The sequence below is a fragment of the Caretta caretta genome, chromosome 3 (assembly GCF_965140235.1).
Source record: "Caretta caretta isolate rCarCar2 chromosome 3, rCarCar1.hap1, whole genome shotgun sequence".
NCBI lineage: Eukaryota > Metazoa > Chordata > Testudines > Cheloniidae > Caretta > Caretta caretta.
This window is the reverse complement of record NC_134208.1, coordinates 107,195,682-107,211,120: the sequence shown is the minus strand read 5'-3', so window position 1 is coordinate 107,211,120 and position 15,439 is coordinate 107,195,682. Positions and strand designations below refer to the sequence as shown.

Below are 15,439 nucleotides of genomic sequence, written 5' to 3'. Positions count from 1 at the left end.
CTAGTGACAAAGTCTTAACAAAACTACAGTCTTGATTCAAGGTAAGACTCTTACCTTGCTCCTTCCAGCAAGATGGCGGACCAACCCATTAGTCAGGATCTCCCACAAAATCCAAAAGTCTTGGTTCCCTTGTCTTCTTGGGTGAAAAATAACTTGGGATTCTTTGCCCATTTCTTTTATACACCAGTGAACTTTTGAAATGTATCCTTCCCAAAGTCCAGTGCCTCTGCTGTGAGGAAAAGTGCCATGGAGTCTGATGGAGAAAGTTCCCTCCTGGTTTCTTCCCCGCTCATGCTTTCTACAATGCAAAGTGATCTGTCCCTGCAGGCTCCAATATGCCAATGGCTGATCACTTGATTATAATTACTAGTTGTCTGTGATTGTACCGGAATGGAAGCATAGGCATTTTCTTTGCCTGGAAAAACCCTCTTTCTCCACTCCCCAGATTTATCTAGTTCAAATACATTTTAGTGACATCATACAGAGGGAATTCATAACTTCACATATAACATGAACACAGGCATTTTACAGTGATACTAATAACCACTGTATTAGCTTTCATATGATACCTCATAAGGCATATTTTGTATAAATATTATTGCAGTAGTGCGTAGAGTGTGAATACAGGGGTGACTAACTCAAAACAAACTCAATCCTGGGGCTTCTCCCCTTTTTCCAAAAGAAGATCCAAGCAGGAAGGGGTGGAGCGGGGGCAGGGCCTATGGCAGAGCCTGGGGTTGAGCTGTGAGCCTCCCCCAACACATTGGAAAGTTGTCGCCTGTATCTCCAGCGCCGGAGTCGCATATTAACTTCTGAAGAGCTGCAAGTAGCTCCGGAGCCACAGGTTGGCCACCCCTGCTCTAGCACAACTGGGCAGTCATAGGTGCACTGGATCCCCTCCTTCTTAAAGTAGCCAGTCACCCTGTCACAGTAATGAACAGCACCAATCAAAAGTACAGTTGTAATTCTATGATCAAATGCACCACTAAAACGTAGTTGTGGCAAATATTTAGAAGTTCACACCAAATACTTACTTCAGCCAATATAGTATGATATTATTTTTTGGTACCCTAAAGGAATTTGTACCGCTAAAGAATGCACTGCCAGTGACAGCAGAAACCCACAGAAAGGCTACATTTTTGATTACCAAGGGCTTTTATTTCAACAGCTGCTTGGGTATCTAGTAAATTTTTGAGTTTTGTTGCTTTCTGGCAGTGATAAGTGAACAAGGCCTGTCTGAAAGACCGCTCTACTTCTCACAAAGCCACAGTATAAAATGAGTAATCACTGAGTTACCTCATGACAGGGTATGAGAATTCCCACTGCATAAGGCTCCAGTGATTGCCCCAGTTTTAAACAGCAAAACAGAACAAAAACATTCAAGCTTGGATCTGGCAGACTGAAGAAGAAAGGGTTGAAACGGGAGGACAGAATATTAAAAATTACCTTCATGCTCCCCCCATCCACATGCGCGCGCACACACACATCATTCACTGGGCTATTGTACAGATTGTGATTTTACTGCCAGTAGTTTGCCTCTTTTCACTAGGTGCTGATATAAATACAAAAAACTCTCCAAACAGTTATGAAAGAGGAGGAACTTAGTTAAAAACCAAAGAGCGCATTTTCTTTTCCTTCCTTTCAATATACTGCATTTTTATTTTTACCTACATTTTGCCCCTGTGTCTTCAGCTGGAAGAACATCGTGCTGAGCAGAAAAAGCTGAAGTATCTACAGAAGAGACAGGCGCAGATCATCAAAGAGAAGGACCAGCTGCAGAGTGAGCACAGCAGAGCCATCCTTGCCCGCAGCAAACTTGAGAGTCTCTGCCGGGAGCTCCAGAGACACAACAAAACCCTCAAGGTTAGTAAGAGGCCTCTCAAACTATACAGCAGGATATATGCCCCATACTGTGTGGGCAGGCTCAGAAACGTTACTATGCTGTTCAAACATCACACTGAAAAGATTATTTACATTAATGTACACAATATGCAATTATATACCGTAGGCCTCATTCCTGCTTACATTAAGGCCCTTTACTCAGTTCTGGCTCTGTAAAAGGGCCATTAGGTGAGTGTAAATGACATTTTCACCAATTGTAATCCTTATTTATGCTGTCAGAGTGGTGCAAAGGGCCCTTTGTGTGAATGACACACAGGGTATGCTTACAATGCAATCAGAGGTGTGACTGAAGACTGTGTAGACATACCTGAACTAGCTCTGAAGCCATTGCAGCAAGGGTGGCAGCATGGGCTGTACAATCATGCCTGGAACCATGGGCAGCTACTCAAGTGGCTAATCGATGTTGCCACCCTTTCTGTCATGTAATTCTTGTACACAGTAAGTTGCAGGACTACTGCTAACAGTTCAGACTCTTGTGCCAGATGTGGACAGGCTACAGAGATTCCTTTTCAGAGAGAGATACATCAGATGTGCCTGCCATGAGATCCTTTAAATCAGCGTTTCTCAAACTGGGGTCTGTGGACCCCTGGGGGTCCATGAAGGTACTCCAGGTGGTCTGCGGGCCTGGCTGATCAACTCCATCCCCCTCTCTCCCTCAACTCCTCCCCTCCCTTCCAGTGCCTCCTGCACACCGGGAAACAGCTGTTCAGCAGTGTGAAGGAGGCATTGGGAGGATGGGCGAGGAGTGGGGATGGGGCATGCTTGTGGGAGGGAGTGGAATCATGTCCAGGGTGACCAGCCCCACTGATCAACTCCTCCCCCTCCCTTCCAGTGCCTCCTGCATGCTGGGGAACAGCTGTTCCCCAGCTAGGAGAAAGGCGGGGGGAGCGAGGACCGGGTGTGCTCTGGGGAGGGGGAAGAAAGACGCAGGGAAGAGGAGGGGCAGGGGTGAAACTGGGTGGGAAGAGGTGGAGCCTTGGGGGAAGGGGTGGAGTGGGGGCAGGGCCTGGGGCTGAGCAGGGGGGCTTGCGGGTCTGTGAAAAATTTTAAATCAAAATGGGCGTCCTCGAGTTGCTAAAGTTTGAGAACCGCTGCTTTAATGCATTGCTAGTCTCTGGCTTATTACAAACTCAGGTAAAGTATGTTTCACACAAGACCACCTAGTGGCAAAACATTATAATGCAGCTTTATATTGCACTATATCTCCCCCTTTAAGTTTTACATTCCAATCATTTACAAAATGTACACTAGGACACGGTCTTTAAAGTTCAATATGGATTAGTCTGTTAAGTGTCTCTGAATCATACTGGTTTTCTAATTACACAACCTGAACACGTAACAACTCGATCATCTGGCTATCCATATTTGCAACAACTGGCCATGGTTGGTTTGGAATCTGTCTTTTTTTTCTTGTTATGTACCTACTATCTGCAGAGTTTGCTCTGTTGATTGTGATCTCTCAGCAACAAACTGTAGTTGTCAACAGTTTCTGCTGAACTCTCCATGTTGGTTTCAGTCACATATAATCTGGACATGAGGGTTTTTTTTCCCCTTTACAATAGCTAGATTTCTCCATCCTTTTTCTCCATTCAGCTTTGACAAAAACACTATCATGTTCTACACCCAACAGTTCTCTGAGTTACCTCTGTTGTAAAAGAGTTTAAGCTCTTTCCTTTTTAGCTGATTCGGCTACTCCCTTCATGTCTGGCCACTTTGGAGATATGACTTTGGAAAAGAACCTAACAGTAGTTCTGAGGTCTTCCCATCAGGAGTTGTATTGGATTATATAGGCATTGATCTGTAAATCAGAAGAACAAGGAATGGATCTTCCTGTTGTCCAAACAGCTCTCTCAGACTCTCCATTTGCTTGTGAGTAATGTGGGCAGCTAGTAATATGATCAAAATCATATTTCAGTTGGAATTACTTATATTCTGCAGTGGTGAATTGTGGTCCGTTGTCTGTCACTAGTTGTTCTGGAATACCAAAATAAGCAAAAGTGCACATCAGTTTCTCAATAACACTAAGACATATTATGTCTTTCAAATACATTTCTATATACCTGGAAAACTACCAACCAGCTAATGATGGCCTCTGAATTAGCATAAATTTGCAGCTAGTCTCTTCCAAGGCCTGTCTGGTAGAGTTGTTATTCTATGTGACAGGTTTCAGAGTAGCAGCCGTGTTAGTCTGTATTTGCAAAAAGAAAAGGAGTACTTGTGGCACCTTAGAGACTAACCAATTTATTGAGCATAAGCTTTCGTGAGCTACAGCTCACTTCATCTATGTGACAGGTTTCAGAGTAACAGCCGTGTTAGTCTGTATTCGCAAAAAGAAAAGGAGTACTTGTGGCACCTTAGAGACTAACCAATTTATTTGAGCATGAGCTTTCGTGAGCTACAGCTCACTTCATCAGATGCATACCGTGGAAACTGCAGCAGACTTTATATATACACAGAGAATATGAAACAATACCTCCTGAATGAAACAATAAAGTCTGCTGCAGTTTCCACGGTATGCATCTGATGAAGTGAGCTGTAGCTCACGAAAGCTCATGCTCAAATAAATTGGTTAGTCTCTAAGGTGCCACAAGTACTCCTTTTCTTTCATCTATGTGGTTCAGCATTGCCTCTTAAAGTTATTTTACTGGATCTCCTTTTAAAACTCCAGTATCATCAAATACTTCATTGAGTTCTTCCACCTTTCTCACTAGTCCCATCATGGCTGCCATACAGAAGCTGAGAAGATCATTGGTCTTTAATCCTTTGATCACATGCACTTTGAGTGCAAAACTTTTTCTTTTTTTGGGGGGGATATGTTGTTTCTGTGGGGAACTGGTCTGTGCAGTTCAGAATACCTCCAGGGCTAGTCAGAGATGTGTCAGGTGACTTCAGCTGTGGGAGGTGCTGAAGGTGATTGTAAGTCCCCTCTGATAATATGACTCATGTCTGCTGCTGAATCAATAGTCTTTCCATGAACATCCAGTTTCACTCTCCAGGTGGGCTCTGTGTCATCACACATGATAAAGCCCAGAAACTATGGCTCTTGATTGCCTATAATATGAGTCAACACCCTAACTGCTTTAGTGCAGCAAATTGCTGCACAACGTCCATATTTTGTGCATTTATTACATATTGCACCTTTGACTGGACATGGATCCCTGGGCTATGAATTTTCCCATATCTTATGCATTTAGTCCAAAAAGTATGTAGTTAGCCTGGGCTATATCCCTCTTAGTCTCAGAGGTCCTATGATAATTACTTTTAGCCCTCTTTACAGCTTGCACCTGGACCAAAATAAAAAAAAATTTGCACCAAATCGCACCTGGAGCTGAAGCTAGCAAGAGATGTCAAGAGTAACAAGAATGGTTTCTTCAGGTATGTTGGCAACAAGAAGAAAGCCAAGGAAAGTGTGGGCCCCTTACTGAATGAGGGAGGCAACCTAGTGACAGAGGATGTGGAAAAAGCTAATGTACTCAATGCTTTTTTTGCCTCTGTCTTCACTAACAACGTCAGCTCCCAGACTGCTGCGCTGGGCATCACAAAATGGGGAAGAGATGGCCAGCCCTCTGTGGAGATAGAGGTGGTTAGGGACTATTTAGAAAAGCTGGACGTGCACAAGTCCATGGGGCCGGACGAGTTGCATCCGAGAGTGCTGGAGGAATTGGCGGCTGTGATTGCAGAGCCATTGGCCATTATCTTTGAAAACTCGTGGTGAACGGGGGAAGTCCCGGATGACTGGAAAAAGGCTAATGTAGTGCCAATCTTTAAAAAAGGGAAGAAGGAGGATCCTGGGAACTACAGGCCAGTCAGCCTCACCTCAGTCCCTGGAAAAATCATGGAGCAGGTCCTCAAAGAATCAATCCTGAAGCACTTGCATGAGAGGAAAGTGATCAGGAACAGCCAGCATGGATTCACCAAGGGAAGGTCATGCCTGACTAATCTAATCATCTTTTACGATGAGATTACTGGTTCTGTGGATGAAGGGAAAGCAGTGGATGTATTGTTTCTTGACTTTAGCAAAGCTTTTGACACGGTCTCCCACAGTATTCTTGTCAGCAAGTTAAGGAAGTATGGGCTGGATGAATGCACTATAAGGTGGGTAGAAAGCTGGCTAGATTGTCGGGCTCAATGGGTAGTGATCAATGGCTCCATGTCTAGTTGGCAGCCAGTGTCAAGTGGAGTGCCCCAGGGGTCGGTCCTGGGGCCGGTTTTGTTCAATATCTTCATAAATGATCTGGAGGATGGTGTGGATTGCACTCTCAGCAAATTTGCGGATGATACTAAACTGGGAGGAGTGGTAGATACGCTGGAGGGGAGGGATAGGATACAGAAGGACCTAGACAAATTGGAGGATTGAGCCAAAAGAAATCTGATGAGGTTCAATAAGGATAAGTGCAGGGTCCTGCACTTAGGACGGAAGAATCCAATGCACCGCTACAGACTAGGGGCCAAATGGCTAGGCAGCAGTTCTGCGGAAAAGGACCTAGGGGTGACAGTGGACAAGAAGCTGGATATGAGTCAGTAGTGTGCCCTTGTTGCCAAGAAAGCCAATGGCATTTTGGGATGTATAAGTAGGGGCATAGCGAGCAGATCGAGGGACGTGATCGTTCCCCTCTATTCGACATTGGTGAGGCCTCATCTGGAGTACTGTGTCCAGTTTTGGGCCCCACACTACAAGAAGGATGTGGATAAATTGGAGAGAGTCCAGCGAAGGGCAACAAAGATGATTAGGGGTCTAGAACACATGAGTTATGAGGAGAGGCTGAGGGAGCTGGGATTGTTTAGCCTGCAGAAGAGAAGAATGAGGGGGGATTTGATAGCTGCTTTCAACTACCTGAAAGGGGGTTCCAAAGAGGATGGCTCTAGACTGTTCTCAATGGTAGCAGATGACAGAACGAGGAGTAATGGTCTCAAGTTGCAATGGGGGAGGTTTAGATTGGATATTAGGAAAAACTTTTTCACTGAGAGGGTGGTGAAACACTGGAATGCGTTACCTAGGGAGATGGTAGAATCTCCTTCCTTAGAGGTTTATAAGGTCAGGCTTGACAAAGCCCTGGCTGGGATGATTTAACTGGGAATTGGTCCTGCTTCGAGCAGAGGGTTGGACTAGATGACCTTCTGGGGTCCCTTCCAACCCTGATATTCTATGATTCTATGATTGTAAGCTAGTTTCTTGTCTTTCAAGACTGGCAAATAGCTCTTGATTTTGCTGTTGGACCAGTTCAGATACTTTGCTATTTGAATAGCTACCTGTAGGGTTTTCTGTTTTTAACTATTCATAGAGCTCGTAGATAAAATCTTTCAAAGCAGCTGCATTCTCAGGCCCAAAATCACAGTTTTCTGCTAATGCATGTAAAGTTCTGATAAAAGATTCAGCAGATTCCCCTGTTTATTGAATTCTTTGGTGAAAACATGCCCTTTCATAAATCACATTTCCATGAGGTATAAAGTATTCATCAAACATAGCCAGAAACCTTTCACAGTCATCTCTGTGACTCTCTTTAGTAAAGGTAAAATACTTAAAGATGTGCTCTGGGTACTTTCCCATCGCATAAATTAAAGAGCATACCTGGATATCTCCAGTTTCCTTATGGAGTTTGGTTACATTGTGAAATCTTGCAAAATATTGCTTCCAGTCTCTCCATTCTTAAGGTGTATCAAAGCTGAAGTTCTCTGGGGCCCTAAAGAGTGGCATGCTGATAAAATAGATCCTGAAAACGTTGTTGCTTTTTTTCAATGTGCAACCTTTGTTGCTGCTTTCCTTCTGTTTCTGTTCTCCTCTGCAGTTAGGTTGCCTTTACTGCTGACATCTTGTCATGTACCACATATGGACTAGTTACAGAGCTTCCACCACAGAGAGAGATACAGAGAGATTGTGATGGGATGACTATCCCACACTTACCCTGCAGAGTTTAATGCAGGCCAGATGGGCCAATTAACCCATCAGGTAGCTGATTAAGGAAGCTCAGCTGAGCAGGATTAAGCATGGCCTATAAAGCCCAGGAGCTGAAAGAAGAAGGGGTAGCTGGGAAAAGGTAGACACTCCTAGGAGAAAGGGAGGAGTAAGTGGAGACTGCAGTTACTACCTGGGAGAAAGGCTTCGGGGAACTGGTAGGCCCAGGAAGAAATGGGGAACCAGTAGTAGGAAGTAACCCAGAGATAGAACAGTGATGCCCGAGAGAGGAGGCCTGAACTGCTGAGCTGAGGGCCCCTGGCTGCAACCCAGAGAAGAGGGTGGGCCCAGGTTCACCTACCAGCCATTGGGCAAGTAGCACCAAGGCAATGAGTGGGAAGACTGCCTAGGACTATTGGGGAGCTACCCCTCCCCTGGAAGGGGTGAACATGGGCTGTGATACAGCTGGAGGGCCAAGCCACAAAGAGGATATTACAGGTCCTGAGGCTGTGAGGGGGCTGCAGGCGGACAGCAGAGACAGAGTGACGGTGTACAAACCGCAGGCAGGAGGCATCAGCCTTGAGTTAATCCCCAGACTACCACTCACCAGTCTGGCTGTGAGTGGTGCACACCATGACAGAGATGTGTTCTCTTTAAGACACACTTTAATGCACTGACAGGTATAGCCATTGAGGTATATGCTCCAATAAGGTATATTACACATTGCGCCACTTAGTGACTAAACAGCATAATACAGTTTAGCATTTCTCTACGCATTCTGCCATGGCATCACGGCTATTGTTATTCAAGCTAACTAGATCAAAGCTAGCTCAGGTATTTCTACATGTGTTGTAGTCACAGCTCTGATTGCAATGTAGACATACATTGAAGGTGATCAGGAACAGCCAGCATGGATTCACCAAGGGAAGGTCATGCCTGACTAATCTAATCGCCTTCTATGATGAGATTACTGGTTCTGTGGATGAAGGGAAAGCAGTGGATGTATTGTTTCTTGACTTTAGCAAAGCTTTTGACACGGTCTCCCACAGTATTCTTGACAGCAAGTTAAGGAAGTATGGGCTGGATGAATGCACTATAAGGTGGGTAGAAAGCTGGCTAGATTGTCGGGCTCAACGGGTAGTTATCAATGGCTCCATGTCTAGTTGGCAGCCGGTATCAAGTGGAGTGCCCCAAGGGTCGGTCCTGGGGCCGGTTTTGTTCAATATCTTCATAAATGATCTGGAGGATGGTGTGGATTGCACTCTCAGCAAATTTGCGATGATACTAAACTGGGAGGAGTGGTAGATATGCTGGAGGGGAGGGATAGGATACAGAAGGACCTAGACAAATTGGAGGATTGGGCCAAAAGAAATCTGATGAGGTTCAATAAGGATAAGTGCAGGGTCCTGCACTTAGGACAGAAGAACCCAATGCACCGCTACAGACTAGGGACCGAATGGCTAGGCAGCAGTTCTGCGGAAAAGGACCTAGGGGTGACAGTGGACAAGAAGCTGGATATGAGTCAGCAGTGTGCCCTTGTTGCCAAGAAGGCCAATGGCATTTTGGGACGTATAAGTAGGGGCATAGCGAGCAGATCGAGGGACGTGATCGTTCCCCTCTATTCGACATTGGTGAGGCCTCATCTGGAGTACTGTGTCCAGTTTTGGGCCCCACACTACAAGAAGGATGTGGATAAATTGGAGAGAGTCCTGCGAAGGGCAACAAAAATGATTAGGGGTCTAGAACACATGACTTATGAGGAGAGGCTGAGGGAGCTGGGATTGTTTAGCCTGCAGAAGAGAAGAATGAGGGGGGATTTGATAGCTGCTTTCAACTACCTGAAAGGGGGTTCCAAAGAGGATGGCTCTAGACTGTTCTCAATGGTAGCAGATGACAGAACGAGGAGTAATGGTCTCAAGTTTGGATATTAGGAAAAACTTTTTCACTAAGAGGGTGGTGAAACACTGGAATGCGTTACCTAGGGAGGTGGTAGAATCTCCTTCCTTAGAGGTTTTTAAGGTCAGGCTTGACAAAGCCCTGGCTGGGATGATTTAACTGGGAATTGGTCCTGCTTCGAGCAGGGGGTTGGACTAGATGACCTTCAGGGGTCCCTTCCAACCCTGATATTCTATGATTCTATGATACCCTTAGACTCAGTATGTTTTATATATTATATATGTGTCTCCATAACAAAATAAGCACTAGTGATTTGCTGCAGGAGACTCACAAGGAGCTATTGGGTATTTTGATATAATTTGGGTGCTGGGATATTTTGAAATGACCATTGAGGATGAAACAAGCCAAAAAGTCAGTCTTATTTGCCTTGAGGATGAGAAAGATGTTGACCTAGTCTGCAAAAACTGTCTGAAGTTACAGTATCTGTGTGAGAGAAATTTTAATGTGTGTCAATGGGCTCAGATTCAAAGTGTGTCTGTAACTTCTTTGGTGTATTAGGTTGTCATGGATTCATAGGGTCTGGTCTATGCCCCAGCCTGTAACCAGTCCCTTGGGAGTGACCCCTTTAGTGTGCTCGTCCCCAAGGATCCACACAGTTCCATAGGGGAAGACCCATGCCTCCAGGACTCCTAAAGTAGGCCTTCAGGCACCAGCAATCCATGGCTCCCTGCAGTGAGTCCAGCCAAACCAGACTCCTGTGGGAGACTTGGTCTATGCCCCATCAGGGCTCAGTGTTCTCAGTGAGTATCTATAGTGACACCAAGCAGCTTTTTCAAACAAGTTAACAATTTATTAGTCACCTAGCATACAGAATCTGAAAGTCCTTAGGTTAGCACAGAGAGGCAAAGGTTAAGAGAGTTCAGCCTGGCCAATGCCAGGCCGGGGCTCCCTTCAGCCATCTAGGCTCTCTCTCCATCTCCATCCCTTTGTCCTTAGTTCCCGGTGTTTGAGTGTCTCTCTCCAGAGGCCAGTTCTCACCCAGCTTTTCCTTTTGTCCTCCAGCTGGTGCCTTTGCTCTGCCTTCCTTCTGAGAGGTGGGGAGGAAATTTCCTTCCTCTTGGTTGCTGATTGCTATGAATGTCCTGGCCAATGTCCCAGTCTTTCCAGGTTCTCAATTGATATGCTTTTCAGCCAGTCCTTTCATGACCTATCCATACCACCAGAGACAGTATAGTTACACAAATACTTCATGTCTCTTACTTTGCCCCAACAGTAACATTTTGGCCCTTTATACTCTGTGCATAGCAAGGCAAAGCATGGAGGGAATCTCAGACACACGGGAATCATAAAAATATTACTAAAATTCCCATTTTTCACATATGCCACTTAGATGTGAAATCTACAACAACCATGTTTCTTTAAATATCTTATTTTCTATTAAAAAGGCTCTGTTGCTAATTTTCCTGCTAGTTGTTTGTGAATACCTATAAATAATAAATATTATTATTGTTATTACATAAAAAATCTCTTCTGATCATTTTACCTTAAACCAATATCAGGCAGTTTTAAAGTGACTAAAGTATGTCCACTCATAGTTAAACCAGTGGAAACCCTAAGTATTTTTTTTAAAACCCACCTTTAGTTAAACCAGAGCAACTTTGTGTGTAGAGCAGACCTAATAGTATGGTGAGAGTAGATATGGAACTGGTTGCATTGTTGAATATCATAAATGACATCTCAGTAGTCAGATACTTCTTGATCTCACTATGACCAGGGTAACAGAGTTTGCTCCCTATTTTTGCATGGGGCATAAGTAGTTAATAGGGGCTTTTACCCTTAAACCTAGTGAGACTATCTCCAATATCTGTCACCTTTTAAACCATTTTACTTTGGAACTGGGTGACCAGCCAGGCAAACTTTTGGCTATTATTATAAAGCCAAATTCTGTCTGGCTTCCATTGGCTTTAGTACTTGCCATGTGAACACACAAAACACAATTACACCCATAGCAAGAACCGAGTGTAAGTCTGTCCCCTAAAGGGGATAGAAGTTTAAAATTTGGCCACTACTTTCTTAGCCCTGGTCTCCACTACGAGTTTAGGTCAAATTTGGCAGCATTAGATCAATTTAACCTGCACCCATCCACACGATGAAGCCATTTTTGTCGACTTAAAGTGCTCTTAAAATTGATTTCTGTACTCCTCCCCAACGAGGGGATTAGCGCTGAAATCGACAGCGCCAGGTCGAATTTGGGGTAGTGTGGATGCAATTCGATGGTATTGGCCTCCGGGAGCTATCCCAGAGTGCTCCATTGTGACCGCTCTGGACAGCACTTTCAACTCAGATGCACTAGCCAGGTATACAGGAAAAGCCCCGGGAACTTTTGAATTTCATTTCCTGTTTGGCCAGCGTGGTGAACTCATCAACACAGGTGACCATGCAGTCCCAGAATCGCAAAAGAGCTCCAGCATGGACTGAACGGGAGGTACTGGATCTGATTGCTGTATGGCGAGATGAATCCATGCTATCAGAACTCCGTTCCAAAAGATGAAATGCCAAAATATTTGCAAAAATCTCCAAGGGCATGATGGACAGAGGCTACAACAGGGACCCGCAGCAGTGCCATATGAAAATTAAGGATCTCAGGCAAGCCTACCAAAAAACCAAAGAGGAAAACGGCCACTCCGGGTCAGAGTCCCAGACATGACACTTCTATGATGAGCTGCATGCAATTCTGGGGGGGGAGGGCCTCCCACTACCCCACCCATGTCCGTGGACACCTGCAAGGGGGGAGTCTCCTGCAATAGGGATGAGGATTTTGGGGACAAGGAAGATGAGGAGGAGGAGGAGGAGGAGGATAGCGCACAGCAGCAAGCAGAGAAACCGTTCTCTCTGACAGCCAGGAACTGTTTATAACCCTGGAGCCAATACCCTCCCAACCCTCCCAAGACGGGCTCCCGGACCATGCAGCTGGTGAAGGCACCTCTGGTGAGTGTACCTTTGTAAATATGATACATGGTTTAAAAGCAAGCATGTTTAATGATTAATTTGCCCTGAAGACTTGGGATGCATTCGTGACCAGTACAGCTACTGGAAAAGTCTGTTAACGTGTCTGGGGACAGAGTGGAAATCCTCCAGGGACATCTCCATGAAGCTCTCCTGGAGATACTCCCAAAGCCTTTGCAAAAGGTTTCTGCGGAGGGCAGCCTTATTCCGTCCTCCATGGTAGGACACTTTACCACCAGGCCAGTAGCATGTAGTCTGGAATCATTGCATCACAGAGCCTGGCAGCGTATGGTCCTGGTGTTTGCTGGCATTCAAGCAACATCCCTTCTTTATCTCTCTGTGTTATCCTCAGGAGAGTGATCATCCCAGAGAATTGGGTGGGGAGGGGGGTTTAGTTGGGTTTGTGCTCCACGTTAACCTGAAAACCACAGCCCCTCCTTTTAAATGGCCAACCCAATGGGTGCTTGGTATGGGAAAGGAGGGTGCTGCTGTCTGAAACCATTCCCACATGTTATGAAGGTTGAAGAAGCTGAAAGACTGTGACTTACCATGGCTGCCTGCAAGCCGAATTCTGTTGCCCGGCCCTGCATGTGTGATCTCTCACACCAAACCGGCAGGCCCTCAATATAAGAGGCAAAATGCGACCATGTACCGAAAGCTACATAATGTTAACAGCTTGGTTCACTGTGAAAGAGTCTACCCATTGTTCTCTAAAATATGTCTTTTTAAATACTACTCTCCCTTTTTTTCCTCCTGCAGCTGCAAATATTTCAACGCTCCCCCTATCATCTCCATCCCAGAGGCTAACACAGATAAGAAGGCATAAAAAAAGCACTCATGATGAAATGTTCTCTGAGCTCATGCAGTCCTCCCACACTGAAAGAGCCCAGCAGAATGCATGGAGGCAAACAATGTCAGAGTCCAGGAAAGCAGAAAATGAACGCGAGGACAGGAGGGACGAGCGAGATGAGAGGTGGCGGGAGCAAGATGAGAGATGGCGGTAGCACGATGAGAGGAGGCAGGATGCAATGCTGAGACTACTAGGGGATCAAACTGATATGCTCCGGTGTCTGGTGGAGCTGCAGGAAAGGCAGCAGGAGCACAGACTGCTGCTGGAGCCCCTCCGTAACTGCCCTCCCTCCTCCCCAAGTTCCATAGCCTCCTCACCCAGACGTCCAAGAACGTGGGGTGGCGAGGGGTCCTCCGAGCACCCAACCACTCCACCCCAGAGGACTGCCCAAGCAATAGAAGGCTGGCATTCAATAAGTTTTGAAGTGCAGTGTGGGCTTGTCCTTCCCTCCTCCCCTCATCCACCATCCCACCCGGTGCTTCCGTCCTCCCTTATCCTTTCTGGGCTACCTTGGCAGTTATCTCCCTATTTTGTGTGATGAATTAATAAAGAATTCATGAATGTGAAGCAACAATGACTTTATTGCGTCTGCAAGTGGTGATCAAGGGGGGGAGGGTGGTTGACTTACAGGGAAGTAGAGTGAACCAAGGGGCGGGTTTTCATCAAGGATAAACAAACACAACTGTCACACTGTAGCCTGGCCAGTCATGAAACTGGTTTTCAGAGCTTTTCTGATGTGCAGTGCACCCTGCTGTGCTCTTCTAATCGCCCTGGTGTCTGGCTATGCATAATCAGTGGCCAGGCAATTTGCCTCAACCTCCCACCCCGCCATAAACATCTCCCCCTTACTCTCATAGATATTGTGGAGCACACAGCAAGCAGCAATAACAATGGGAATATTGGTTTCGCTGAGGTCTAATCGAGTCAGTAAACTGCACCAGCACGCTTTTAAATGTCCAAATGCACATTCTACCACCATTCTGCACTTGCTCAGCCTATAGTTGAACAGCTCCTTACTGCTGTCCAGGGTGCTTGTGTATGGCTTCATGAGCCATGGCATTAAGGGGTAGGCTGAGTCCCCAAGGATAACTGTAGGCATTTCAACATCCCCATCAGTTATTTTCTGGTCTTAGAAGTAAGTCCCTTCCTGCAGCTGTTCAAACAGACCAGCGTTCCTGATCCTTTCAGGTACCTTTCCCGGCCATCCCACGTTGATGTCAGTGAAACATCCCTTGTGATCCACCAGTGCTTGCAGCACCATTGAAAAGTACCCCTTGCAGTTTATGTACTCGCTGGCTTGGTGCTCAGATGCCAAGATAGGGATATGGGTTCCGTCTATAGCCCCACCACAGTTAGGGAATCCCATTGCAGCAAAGTCATCCACTATGACCTGCACATTTCCCAGGGTCACTACCCTTGATATCAGCAGATCTTTGATTGCGTTGGCTACTTGCATCACAGCAGCCCCCACAGTATATTTGCCCACTCCAAATTGATTCCCAACTGACCGGTAGCTGTTTGGCGTTGCAAGCTTCCACAGAGCTATCGCCACTCGCTTGTGAACTGTGAGGGCTGCTCTCATCTTTGTATTCCTGCGCTTCAGAGCAGGGGAAAGCAAATCACAAAGTTCCATGAAAGTGCCCATACGCATGCTAAAGTTTCGCAGCCACTGGGAATCATCCCAGACCTGCAACACTATGCGGTCCCACCAGTCTATGCTTGTTTCCCAGGCCCAGAACTGGTGTGCCATGGCATGAGCCTGGCCCATTAGCACCATGATGCCCGCATTACCAGGGCCCGTGCTTTGAGAGAAGTCTGTGTCCATGTCCTCATCACTCTCATCATCGCGCTGCCATTGCCTCCTCGCCTGCTTTTGCAGGTTCTGGTTCTGC

At 46.0% G+C, this 15,439-nt stretch overlaps 1 protein-coding gene across 1 annotated transcript in view; it reads left to right on the top strand.

The window, feature by feature from the left end:
• TXLNB (taxilin beta) overlaps positions 1-15,439 on the top strand; it is a 65,354-nt gene that overhangs the window by 20,901 nt on the left and 29,014 nt on the right. Inside the window, exon 4 of the mRNA XM_048844402.2 lies at positions 1,693-1,863. Coding sequence (XP_048700359.2) covers positions 1,693-1,863 — 171 coding nt within the window. The remainder of the gene's footprint in view (positions 1-1,692; positions 1,864-15,439) is intronic.